The following is a 13,120-nucleotide window of genomic DNA, read 5'->3' on the forward strand; positions in this document are numbered from 1 at the left end:
GGAGGTGGTGGGGGAAGGCTGACACAGTGGGCGTAGTGCCTACTTCCCATGCAGGAGGCCCAGAATTGATTCTTAGCACCACATGGTCCCCTGAGGAGGAGTTTGAGCACTGCCAGGTGTGGTTGAAAACCCAACAGAAAATGTGTCATGTTGTGTGCATCCATATAGCATTATAACTTATTTTCTGACTTTGGTGGGGGAGCCCATTCTGCAGTGCTCAGGGATCACTCCTGGCAGGGCTCTGGGGACCATATAGGTGCAGAATAGATCCTCGGTTGGCAGCATGCAAGTACCCTACCCATTGTCCCATCTCTCCAGCCCCCTCTGTAATCTCTCTCTGGACCTAGAGATAGTCTTTACAAATAATTACTTTGCAGGCTGGAGTGGTAGGGAAGGGAGCTTGCCTTATGTGCAACTGACTTGACTTTGATCCCTGGCACCCCATATGGTCTCCACAGAACCATCAAGTGCAGAGCCAGGAGTAACCCTGAGCACCGCTGGGCATGGGTCGAGAACAAAACAAAATGTTTTGGGTCACACCTGATGGCGCTTGGGCACTCCCAGTGCTGATGCTGATGGGGTCATGCAGTGCTGGGAATAGAACTTGAAGCTCCTGCATATGAAGCACATACATGTGTTCCAGCTCTTTGAGCCTTCTCCCAGCCCATATTAGACTTCCCCCGCCCCCGCCGTACTAGGAATTAGACTTCGGGCCTTGTGCATGCTAGGCATGTGCTCTACCATTTGAGTCATCACCCAGTCCCTTTTGTAGGTTATTTTTGGGCTACACCTAGTCATTCTCAGGGGCCCACAGTGCCAGGGACTGAACTCCAGCATACACAGTGCTCAGCCCAGTAAGCTACTTCTCTAGCTCCTTTTACAAAGAATTGCACGAGGCTCCTTGTGTTCTGAAACCCATCCTTAGAAAATGCATGTGGAGAATCCAACCTCCATCCCACAGTTCCACGATGTTTCTCCTCCCCATGAATAAGGGTATCGCGCACGCACGGCAGAGCATGGCAAGCTACCCATGGCGTATTTGATATGCCAAAAACAGTAACAATAAATCTCACAATGAGACGTTACTGGTGCCCGCTCGAACAAATTGATGAGCAACGGGATGACAGTGATAGATATATATATATACACACAAAATTTTCTGTACAAGTAGTTTTGTCCTTGTTTCCAACCTTCTGACTTCTACAGTTTTTAGCAGGAAGTATTAAAGAGTAGGAAAATGATTAACATTTTTTAAAATGGTCCATTCTGACAGTCTGATCTAATTATGCCACATACCAATTAGTGAGAACACGGGCTTGTAGGTGAACATACAAGATGATGAGTTCTGAGAGTTACTTACTGTGTATTACCTTTTTGTTTGCTTCCCCCCCCCCCTTTGTAAAAGGAGTGTATTACTGTGATAAGGAGCTAGCTCTTTGCAAGACAAAACATCTGACATGGAAATGACTGGATTTATATCTGCAGGAACCTAAAATATCAGGACTACGGTATTCAAATCACTCATGATAGTAGCCCAAAATAGAGAACACATTTCAAATGAAAACCTTGCAGAAGGCTTAATAATATGGGAAGAGTTCAAAAAACAAAAAACAAAACCAACACTGGTGAATGAAGGGGTTGGAGAGAGGGTCAGGGGTTAAGGCCTTTGCCTTGCATTTGACTAAGGGAGCCAGCACCTCCTGGGGGTGCCAGCACAGGGCAGCCTGGGGGAAATGAAGCGACCCAGCACAATCTCTCCTCCAGTAACATTCAAATGACCAGATCCTTCTACTTAAAACTTGTATCATGATGAACTAAAACATTTTTCTAGAATTTGCCTAGAATTGTAAAGTACCTTTTTGGAGGGGTGGGGGAGAGGGTGCTGGTGTTGGGGTGAGCCAGCATCTCTGGTTGTGCACAGGCCTTACTCCTGGCAGAGCTCAAAGGGCCACAGGTGTGCCGGGGATTGAACTGGAATTGGCCTCATACAGGGCAAGCATGTAAACCTCTGGATTAGCTCTCAGGTCCCTTAACTTTTTTTTTTTCTTTTTGGGTCACACCTGGCGATGCACAGGGGTTATTCCTGGCTCTGCACTCTGGAATTACTCCTGGCGGTGCTCAGGGGACCATATGGGGTGCTGGGAATCGAACCTGGTCGGCCGAATGCAAGGCAAACGCCCTACCTGCTGTGCTATCACTCCAGCCTCAACTTTTTAAATTTAATTTTTATTAGTGAATCACCATGAGGTACAGTTACAAACTTATTAACTTTCATGTTTGCATTTCGTTTACATCCTCCACCAGTGCCCATTCTTCTCCACCAATGTTCCCAGTATCCCTTCCACCACCCCCATCAATTGTTTTTTTGCTTTTTTTGGGTCACACCTGGCAATACACAGGGGTTACTCTTGACTCATGCACTCAGGAATTACTCCTGGCAGTGCTCGGGGGACAATATGGGATGCTGGGAATCGAACCTGGGTCAGCAGCGTGCAAGGCAAACGCCCTGCCCGCTGTGCTATTGCTCCAACCCCCCCCCCGCCATAACTTCTGAAAATTCTATTAAATGAGTCAGTGCCTTGGTTTTGTATCAAAAAACAAAACAAAAAACCAACAACTCTAACAAAACAAAACACATCAATTTCACATTGACATTTTTATTAACGCCAACTGTTTTTGAATTATTATTTTTTTAAAACAATAGCACAAAAATGTTTTCAAGGAAGCAGTCTCACAATCAGATGACCTTCTGAAATAGTTAAGCCACACCAAATATGAATTCCTGTTAATACACACAAGTGTTTTTTAAAAGAAAAAGAAAGGGAAGGCGGGGTTGGGGGGAGGCGCGAGGAGACTGAGTGAGGCCTGCGGGGTTAGACTGGTGTGGCCTCGGGTGAGGCAGCCTGGATGCTGCAACCACGATGCCCCGATGCCCCGTGTGCCCTCAACGAGCCAGCAGAAGCTGATACTGTCCTATAGAGGTTCAAGAGCCGGCCTGCCAGATGGCCAAGCCAGGGTGCAGCGGAGTAGCTCCGCACAAAGGCCCAGCTAAAACCTGCTCATCTCTATGAGAGGCCCATGCGCTTCAGGGCTCTTAAAGTCAGCTTAAAAAAGAAAGGGAAAAAAATGTATATTAGTCTCTCTTATTTAATGTGGCTATAAAAGATGTTTCCTTATCATTTATCTCTAAGAAGGACACCGGGGTGGGTAGGGGCCCTGGGGAGAAGAAGGGTGGAACTAAGGGGAGGAAAAACCCAGACCAGGTTAGGTTAGGTTTGTTTTTTTTTTTTAACTTTTATTTTTTTAACTTTTTAAACTTTTTTTTTTTTTTTTTTGGCCAAGGGGTCACACAGCAGGGAAGAGGGAAGGCAAGGAGAAGTCCAATCCTCGGTTCAGACTGAGTCACACAGGAAAAGACATCTTCCTGGTCAGTCCTCACGCCCCCCACCACTCGGAACTATGCAGAGACTCTGACTATGAGATACCAACTATCGGCCGTTTGTGTCTGACCACCCCCAGCAACTGAACACGACCCTTGGCTTAAAGGCTGCTTGCAGAACCCACTTCACAGACCCCTCTTCACCCAGAAGCCTCTCATTTCCTTTTGGTAGGTTATAAAAACAGAACATCTGTCATTAACAGGAGAGTGTTAAATACTTTTAACCACTGACAAGGCTTCAGGAAGTTTCACAGTTTCGTTATGCTCTATTTTATTACTATCATATTTACATTTGTATTTATTTTTATTTTTTATTTATTTTTTGCTGAATTGCTGATTTTTTTCCTTTTTCAATAGAATTTAATTCTGGAGTGTGAGCAGGAACCAGTTAACTACATTCATTGTCCAACCCCCACTGGTTTGAAAGAAGACTCCAAATTCTTGGCATGTGATCAGTTGTTCGGTGGCCCCACCGATTCCCGCAGCGCGGCAGCGGCACAGCAACGCCCGGCTGGCGGCCTGCGGTCCAGCTCACGCCGTGGGCGGCGAGGACCGTCGCTGAAGGAGGTACTGCTGGATGCTCTCGGCGTCTCGCTTGAGCCAAGCAGCGTTTAGCAGGATATTTTCACAACACTGCTGGATGGTCCGCTCGGCGGAGGGTGCGGGGTGACTCTCGAAGAAAGCCTGGTTGAGAGAAGAGAACCCAGAGCTGCGTTAAGTACAGCAAGAGGCATACGGCCAATCACAGAGCATGAAAAAAAAAAAAATTCCCTGCTCTGTGAAGGATTCCTAAGCTTCACCCATAAAAATTTATCACTGCCACTGCCAGGCTGAAAGTAAGCAAGAAACTCCCTGGACATGCATAGAAGGTTTTCTCCCCTCGCTACTGTATCTGTGTTAAGGCCCAGCCCAATGTCAATGGCAAAGAGAATCTGAAGCCTTCGCTCTGGAGGCTTAGTGTCCAATCCTAGCGGGCCTCAGCGTTGCAGTCAGGCCGGAATCTAGATTTGGTCATGTTCTCGCCCATGACTCAGTAAGGTAATTGTTCTAAGTCTGTTTTTTCATCTCCAGAAGATTAAAGAGGTGGCCATACGAACAGCATATTACTAGGCACAAAGCATTTAAGGACTCAACACTTTTGGGCTGCATTAAATAAAGACTGATTTGGAGATCATGGTAAGCTCGAGAGGCTTCAGCTGCTGCTCCCCCACGGACTCATACTGTTCATACAACAAAACTATCTGAGTTTATTGTAATTTACTTATGCTAGCTGAAACATGGTAAAGACTTGTAAAGTGTGAGGCCCTGAGTTTGCTCCCTGATGGAGGAATAGAAAAAGCCAACTGGTTAAATGAAACTTTTTTTTTCTTTGTTTTTTTGCTTTTTGGGTCACACCCAGTGATGCTCAGGGGTCCATATGGGATGCTGGGAATCGAACCTGGGTCGGCTGCGTGCAAGGCAAACGCCCTACCCGCTGTGCTATCACTCAAGCCCCAAATGAAACATTTTCTGACGAAGTATATTTGACAACGGATACCTTAAGTCCCGACCAAGAAATTAGCCATCCCAGGTGTAAGAGACAGCAGATTAAAGTCTAGAGCTTTTGGAAATCAGTAACCTAATTCACAGGACGAGGGCTCCCCACTACCCTGGGTTCTTAGAGCCCAGGAAGTGCCGAGACCTCCTCTAGCTCCGCTCACCTACAAAGATCTTGGACTCCTCCCTTTTCCTCCCCAGAGGCGCTCAGGCCACAGAGAAAACACTCAGAAATTATTTGTTGAACTGTGTGAGCAAAATCAGGTCTCTCTATCTCTTTATACACCATCTCCCCAATATCTTCTCTTCCCCATTCAAAACGATTCTCCAGATGGAAGTTATCTTTAAAAATTACTTGTGTGTCGGGGCTGGAGAGATAGCACAGCGGGTAGGGCGTTTGCCTTGCACGCGGCCGACCCAGGTTCGAATCCCAGCATCCCATATGGTCCCCTGAGCACAGCCAGGGGTAATTCCTGAGTGCAGAGCCAGGAGTAACCCCTGTGCATCGCCAGGTGTGACCCAAAAAGCCAAAAAAAAAAAAAAATTACTTGTGTGTGTTTGTGTGTGCGTGTGCGTGTGCGTGTGTGTGTGTGTGTGTGTGTGTATGTGGGTCTCTCAGCCACACAGAGCGGTGCTCGGGGATCCCTCCCGGAAGGGGTTGGGGGACCGTATGTGGTGCTGGAGACCAAACCTGGGCCAGCCATGTACAAGGCAGATGTCCTACCCACTGTACTATCTCTCCAGCAACCCCAGCCACACACTTTTAAAATTTGTTTTGTTGTACAAGGCAAGTGCCTACCTACCCCTCTGTACTCTCTCTCCAGCAACCCCCAGCCCCCACCCACGCACATACTTTTAAAATTTCTGTTTTGTTTTTGGGCCATATCCTGCTGTGTTCAGGGCTTACTCCTAATTCTGCATTCAGGGATCACTTCTAGGAAGCCTGGGGACCATATAGGGTGCTAGGGATTGAATCTGACTCAGAGGGGCACAATGCAAGTGCCTTACCCACTGTATGATCTCTCTGGACCCAAGATGGAAATTCTTGTAAGACAAACCAGACTGTATCATCTCATAGTTTATAAATCCCTGGGTTTTGTGCATGAGATATGTTTCAGCCTTGGGGTTCACTAGGATGCAAGGCAAGGCTCTGACCTCCCGTACAGTTTTTCTGTCATTGTTCCCCCACCCCAACTCGTGCCTCTGCAGAGCAATTTTACTAAGGTTAATACAAGGTCAGTAAAACTTTCCACCTTTTGCTTTCATCCATCTTCGGCTCTACTGAGCACACCAAACTCAGCCCGCCAGCCTGTCATCCAGGCCTAGCCTATACTGTGCTCCTCCTTCGAGCACTCAGTACCGTTACAGCAAAGGGATTATTTACATGGCACAACACACACTGTCAACTATAGGAAGATCAGGTCTCATTGTTTTTCCAGACCTGAAATATTTTCTTAGTTTTTAGGTCACACCTGGTGGTGCTCACGGCTTACTCCTGATCTGTGCTCAAGGATCACTCCTGATGGGCTTAGGGGACAATATGGGGTGATCAAACCCCAATCTCCTAAGTGCAAAGCAACTGCCCTACCCACTAAACTATCGTGCTGGCCCCCAAGTCTAAATTCTTCAGACATTACAGATATGATTTAAGCTGTCTTCCTTTAATGACACTAAAGCACCTTACCCTAATACTCTAGGATTATGATTCAGTTAGTGTTTTTACTTACCAGGTTGAAAAATAATTTGTACTTTCCTTACCTTAACCTCTCCAGCCATTTTATCAAGTGCAAATCCCTCAACTGATAGCTGAAAAAATAATGGTTTAAATAGTAAGTGAAGCTAAAGGTGACTAAGAACAAAATTCCATTTACTCTAACAACAAATCATTCCATGTCGCCCAACTTCAGTTTATTTCAGAGGGTGGAGGCTGGGGGCTCTTTAATAAGATAAGAACTATGTCAAGAAACCCTTCACGGGAAAAGACCAGAATTCACAGGTCTAGTGAATCCTGGATGTCTCTCAAATAACATCACAGCTAATGAAGCTACTCAAAATAAAATCTCCACATACCTTAATTAGTCTGGATATTAAGAATCCTCCCTGGTATCGATTATAAAGTTCTTCCCAATTGTCCTTTATGAATTTCCAAGCAGCCTTCCTTCCGTGCTTGCTGCCTCCAGCCACTCCGCCAATTACTGATACAGTGTCCTGTGGACGTACCTCTTCCTAAAGGGGAAAAGAGAACCAAAAGTCCACTCTGTCCCAAACATCTTCCAGTGCCAGAAAGGGCAACTGCTGCTGTGGCAGCCACGTAATCACACCAAAGACACTCTTTCTTTGTTAGATGAATAACTGTACCAGAAACTTACAGCAAAGATAAGAATATTTTGGGGTTTGTTTTTGTCTTTGCCACACTCAACCATGCCTAGGGGTTACTTCTGCCTCTGTGCTCAGGAATCACTCCTGGAGATGCTCATGGGACCACATGGGATGGCGGGGTCTAGGCTGGGCTGGCTGTGTGCCAGGCAAATGCCCTAGGCGCTGTACTATACCTCTGGCCCAAAGAAAAGAACATCTAACCTAAAAAGCAGCCAAACAGCATGAGGCGGTGTGGCAAGTACAGAAGAGAAACCAAGCAGACACCTGCTTGGAAACGTCGAGGGCAAGGAGAGGAGGAGGCAGAGAGCAGCCACAGAGATTAATTCAGATTCCCAGGCTGCTTCCTCTCCTACTTACTCTATTCCAACCACTAGGTGGAAAGGTCACCAAAAAGGCCTCTTTCCAGTGGTCAAGGGAAAAGCAAGTCTTGAAATCGGATTATGGTGTAAGAAACATCAGGCCTGGGCCACCGATCAATGGATAACAATCCCCCTGGAAGGAGTTTCTGTGGTGACTTACTGAAAGTGCAAATGTGAGGACTTTTTGAATCAATTCAGGCAATAGCGTCGCCCCAAGGACTCTTTCAATTCGGTTTTTCTCTTCTTGCATATCTGCTTGTTTGTGAAGCTACAGTGAAAAAGGTAAAGAGATAGTTAACTCTCCCTGTAAGTTATCCACAGGCTTATAATGACCTTTTCCCCTAGTAAGGTAAAACTTCCACTCTACATTCGCAATGGCTGAGGCTGGAGGGGCAGAATGGAACTGAATACTTCCCAGGGGTTTGGGCAGTGGATTTGTTGCTTGCCATTTTAGTATGTCTTCGATGTAAACCTGCTATCTGAATAACTGTCATTGGTTCTGAGGGCTAAGATCAAAGGTCTGGATTCTGAATGGAGCCTGGGCTCCTGCATGCAAAGTATGTGCTTGACCTGCTGAGCTGTCTCTCCAGCCCCCACGATCATGCTGTTTATGTTTTCATTTTTTTTTTTTTGCTTTTTGGGTCACACCCAGCAATGCACAGGGGTCACTCCTGGCTCTGCACTCAGGAATCACCCCTGGTGGTGCTCAGGGGACCATATGGGATGCTGGGATTTGAACCCGGGTCGGCCGCGTGCAAGGCAAACGCCTTACCCGCTGTGTTATCACTCCAGCCCCTATGTTTTAATTTTTAAATTATTTATTTTGGGGGCTTTGGGCCATACCTGCCTATGCTCAGGAATTTAACTCCTGGCTCTGTGCTCAGGGGTCACTCCTGTCAGGCCCGGGAGACCATATGGGATGCTGGGGATCAAACCCAGGTTGGCTGTGTGCAAGGCAAGCACCTTACCTGCTATGCTATTACTCCCAGCCCCATCATGCTTTCTAATACAAAAGTAGCAACGCTGAATTTATGTGGAAAACAGAGATACATAAAGACTTGATTCATAATTTTTAGTTACCAAATCAGCAATAAGGTCCTGTTAAATAAGCTATTTTGAAACATTAAAAAAAATCAAGAGATGAGCTTTATTTTCTGCTTTTATACTTTTCCAGTCAGGTTTTGTTTGGGGGCCACACCTGGCGGTGCTCAGGAGCTACTCTAGGCTCTATACTCATGGATCACTCCTGGCAGGCTTGGAGGACCTTATGCGGTACCGGGGACTGAACCCACATGGGACATGTGCAAGGCAAGCGTCCTACTTGCTGTTCTATTGCTGCCAGCCCCATCATGCATTTTTTTTTTTTAGCTTTTTGGGTCACACCCAGCAATGCACAGGGGTTACTTCCTGGCTTTGCACTCAGGAGTTACTACTGGTGGTGCTCAGGGGACCATATGGGATGGTGGGAATCGAACCCAGGTCGGCCGCGTGCAAGGCAAACGCCCTACCCGCTGTGCTATTGCTCCAGCCCCCCATCATGCTTTTTAATACAAAAGTAGCAATGCTGAATGTCGAAAATAGAGATGCGTAATTAATTCATGATTATAAGTTACCAAATCAGGAATAAGGTCCTGTAACATAGCTATTTTTGCAACCATTAAAAAAAGAGAGAGATGTTTATTTTCTGCTCTTATACTTTTCTAGTTGGTTGTTTTGGGACCACACCCAGTGGTGCTCAGGACTCAGGAATCACTCCTGGGGTTTGGGGGGACTATATATGACACTGGGGATTAAACCCAGGTCGGCCAAGTGCAAGGCAAGCACCCTAACCATTGTAGTATCACTCCGGTCATTTCTAGTTATTTTGAAGATACAAAATATTTTTTTATAACTGAAAAAATTTCTAAGAACCAGAAGTGCAAATGTGCAGGAGACACCCCTCCAAGAGAACTTAATTTAACAAAATTTTCTTGACCTTTTTTTCTCCCCAAAGATTTAAGACTGATCAGTTTCTGTAGACCCCATCATTGCTATTTCCTGTCTCCTTTGGACTATTTTTTATCATTGGGAGATAGGGGCTCCCAAACCAGGGTTCAGGATAGATTGGGGGGCTCTCCTGATGATACTCGGCCTGACAGTGTGGGCTGGACACAGCTGCATGGGTCCAGTGTGTGGACCAGGGCAGCACTAATGGTGTTCTGAAGGGCAGCAGGTACCAGGGACCAGATTCAGATTCCCCAGCGCCAGGCACGCACCTTCCCACCCCCTCCTATGGACTCCTATTTGAATTTCCATGTGGTAAAACAGAAAGTTCGGAGAAGACCTTCTGGATTCTAGAGCCAGCCCTGTGTCTAACTGTGATGAAGTCATTAAAACTCTCTGGGTGTCAGTCTCCACATCTGCAAAGTGAGTGCTGGGCAGATCATGTCTAAGATCATTTGACCTTTTGGGAGGCTTTTTTTTCCCTCCCCAATCTGTTCCACTTGAGTCCACTAGATGGCACCTAACACCACACTTCAAATATATGTGCACGCATGTGCAATAGTACCAGGGATATTTCTTTTTTATTTATTTTTGGTTTGGGGGCCATATCCGGCAGTGCTCAGGGACTGCCCCCCCCAGTTCAAAGCTTGGGAATCTTCTCTGGTGGTACTGGGGGACCTTAGAGTACAGGAGACTGAACCCAGAGTTCCCGCAAGCAAAAAATACACACTAATCCTTATGGGCTATCTCATGGTCCCCAAATTTTTACACTCTCATTATTCTGTTTGATTTTTGGGCCACACCTGGCGGTGCTCAAGACTCACTCCTGGCTCTGCTCAGGTATCACTTCTGGCAGTATCTGGGGGACCATAATGGTACTAAGGACTGTACCCCGACTGGCTCTCTGGCCCCAGTCTCATTATCCTTAAATTAGTGTAAACAATCCTCATCTATCACCAACAGGTTCTTGATGTATCCTGATTCTGTCTTCATTAGATTTTTCCCATAACAAAGCTGAATTACTATGAACTCCCTGTGTTAAGTAGATGTAACTTCTTAATGTTCAATATACATACAAGAATACTTAAAGGCATGCCATAACGTGAAAATGTCAAGGTATCATAGATTTTTCAGAAACCCTATTCTGTCCCATACCTGCAATGCTGTGATTTATAGGAACATATTTGGCCATTCAGACTACCAAAGTATATTTCTCAAACATATTTGGTCTTCATCCATAGTTCCTGGTTCACAGCTTCCAAAAGTCCTTGGAATTTCCTAAGTGTTATGAGAGATAGAGATGTCTTTCGCTATGTTCATGAGGGCAGCTGGGAAAACACCTAAGGAAGAGGGCTGGCTGCCAAGGGGAATCAACCCTCAGTCTGGCGGCGTGAGGGGGACCAGAGAGCAGCGAGACTGCCAGTGGGTGCAGGCCTTTGTAAGGCAGCTTCTTGAGGAAACCAAGAGAACAGGTGTGGAAAGTTCCCAGGCTGGTGACAATGTCAGATCCTGGAAGAATGGCGAGCCCCATAGGTTTGATCTCATACCCCGCACTATCCATTTCTTCCACTAGGCTGTCGTCATAAGTTTTTGTATTCTTGTACTAAATGGATGATCTAAACTAAATGAGTTTCCTGAGTACTCTGTGTCTTTCTAGCAGCATGAATGCGAGGTGGCGGGTTGTGTGGATCTGAAGCATCTGGAGAGTGGACAATGCCTGCAGGACCTGACACTGTCTCCAGGTGGACATATTCAGAACTTTCTTTTTTTCCTTTTCTTTTTTTTTGGGTGGGAGTGAAGAGGTGGGATGCGGTGAAGATTTGGCAATGCTTGGGGGATGCTCCTGGCAGTGCTCAGCGGGTCATGTGATGCTGGGGATCAAAACTGGGCTTCTTGCAAGCAAAGCATGAGCTCAGCCCATTGAGGTGTCGCTCCACTACCTAGAACTGAGTTTAATTCGCAGCCAGCCTGCTGGCGTGGGAAACATCAGCATCCATACCTTCACTGGAGACCGAGGTACTGGACACCATTTGCATAATAGCTTTATATAGAATAAACCCCTCCCCGCCAGCCCCAAACATGACTTGCAGGGCAAAGGTTCAGAGAGTAGCAAAGGTTCAGAGAGTAAGTATTAAGAATGAGAGGGGAACTTAATAACATTTAGTTGAAAGGTAAATCTGAAGTATAGTGTTTCATTTTTTCAGTGCCAGGGATCAAACCTAGGACTTCATATATTTAAGGAAAGTGTTCTGCTATGAAGCTACATCCCTGGCTCAAAGTACAATTTTTATATATAGGTTTCTGTTTGGAAGCCAGACCTGGTAGTGCTCAGGGGTTACTCCTGGTTCTGCACTCAGGAATCACTCCTAGCATGCTCAGGGGATCATGTAGGATGCCAGGAAATGAACCCAGGTCAGCTGCATGCAAAGCATGCACCCTACCTACTGTACTTTCACTCTGCCCCACCCCCTTAATTTTTTAATTTTTAAATTTTTTTTTGCTTTTTAGGTCACACCTGGCGATGCACAGGGGTCATTCCTGGCTCTGCACTCAGGAATTACCCCTGGCGGTGCTCAGGGGACCATATGGGGTGCTGGGATTCGAACTCGGGTCGGCCGAGTGCAAGGCAAACGCCCTCCCCGCTGTGCTATCACTCCAGCCCCACCCCCCTAATTTATTTAGAAAAATTTTATTACCACTACTGTGGTAGTCAGAGCGATGGGGAGGGCGTCTGCCTTGCATGTGTGGCTGACCTGGGTTTGATCCTCAGCATCTCATATGGTCCCCTGAGCACTGCCAGAGTAATTGCTGAATGAAGAGCAAGGAGTAACCTCTTAGCATCACTGGGTGTGACCCAAAAAGAAAAAAAAAAAAGAAAAAAGGTAACTTGCGTACAAGGTGCATAGTTTAAACATATTGAGGGCAAGCTTCTTTATTTTGATTTGGGGTATGTGTTTGGGCCACATCTTTGGTTATTTCTGAGACTCTGCTCAAGTGTGAATCCTTGAAGTACACAAGGAACCGTATGTGGTGCTGGGGATTCAAACCAGGGTTGAGAACCCTGTAGCCATATGCAAGATAGCTGTCTTATCTCCAGACCAAAATTTATTTATTTTTTTTTAGTTTTGTGACCCATACCTGGCACTGCTCAAGGATCATTCCCAGTTGTGTGCAGGAGATGATATTTGCAACTTGGCATCAAACTGAGATGGGTCAGCTCTGTGCATGGCAAGCATTCCTTAATCCCGGTACTATTTCTCTGCCCCCAAAATGCAGTTTCTTAAAGTTTATAAATTATTATTATTATTTCAGTCCACAGCTGGTGTTGTTCAAGGCTTACTTCTGGTTCCACTCTCTGGGTCACTTCTAGTGGTACTCTGGGACCATATGAGATGCTGAGTATTGAACCCAGGTCGTCTGCATG

General features: G+C 46.1%; 1 protein-coding gene across 1 annotated transcript in view; it reads right to left on the reverse strand.

The window, feature by feature from the left end:
- Positions 1–2,641: 2,641 nt before the first annotated feature.
- NPEPPS (aminopeptidase puromycin sensitive) overlaps positions 2,642–13,120 on the reverse strand; it is a 93,564-nt gene continuing 83,085 nt past the window's right edge. Inside the window, exons 20-23 of the mRNA XM_055130339.1 lie at positions 7,874–7,981; positions 7,046–7,201; positions 6,734–6,781; positions 2,642–4,123 (exon numbers count right to left, since the gene is read on the reverse strand). Of these exons, the coding sequence (XP_054986314.1) occupies positions 3,971–4,123; positions 6,734–6,781; positions 7,046–7,201; positions 7,874–7,981 (465 nt within the window). The 3' untranslated portion in view covers positions 2,642–3,970. The remainder of the gene's footprint in view (positions 4,124–6,733; positions 6,782–7,045; positions 7,202–7,873; positions 7,982–13,120) is intronic.

Source organism: Sorex araneus, chromosome 3 (assembly GCF_027595985.1).
Source record: "Sorex araneus isolate mSorAra2 chromosome 3, mSorAra2.pri, whole genome shotgun sequence".
NCBI classification, from domain to species: domain Eukaryota; kingdom Metazoa; phylum Chordata; class Mammalia; order Eulipotyphla; family Soricidae; genus Sorex; species Sorex araneus.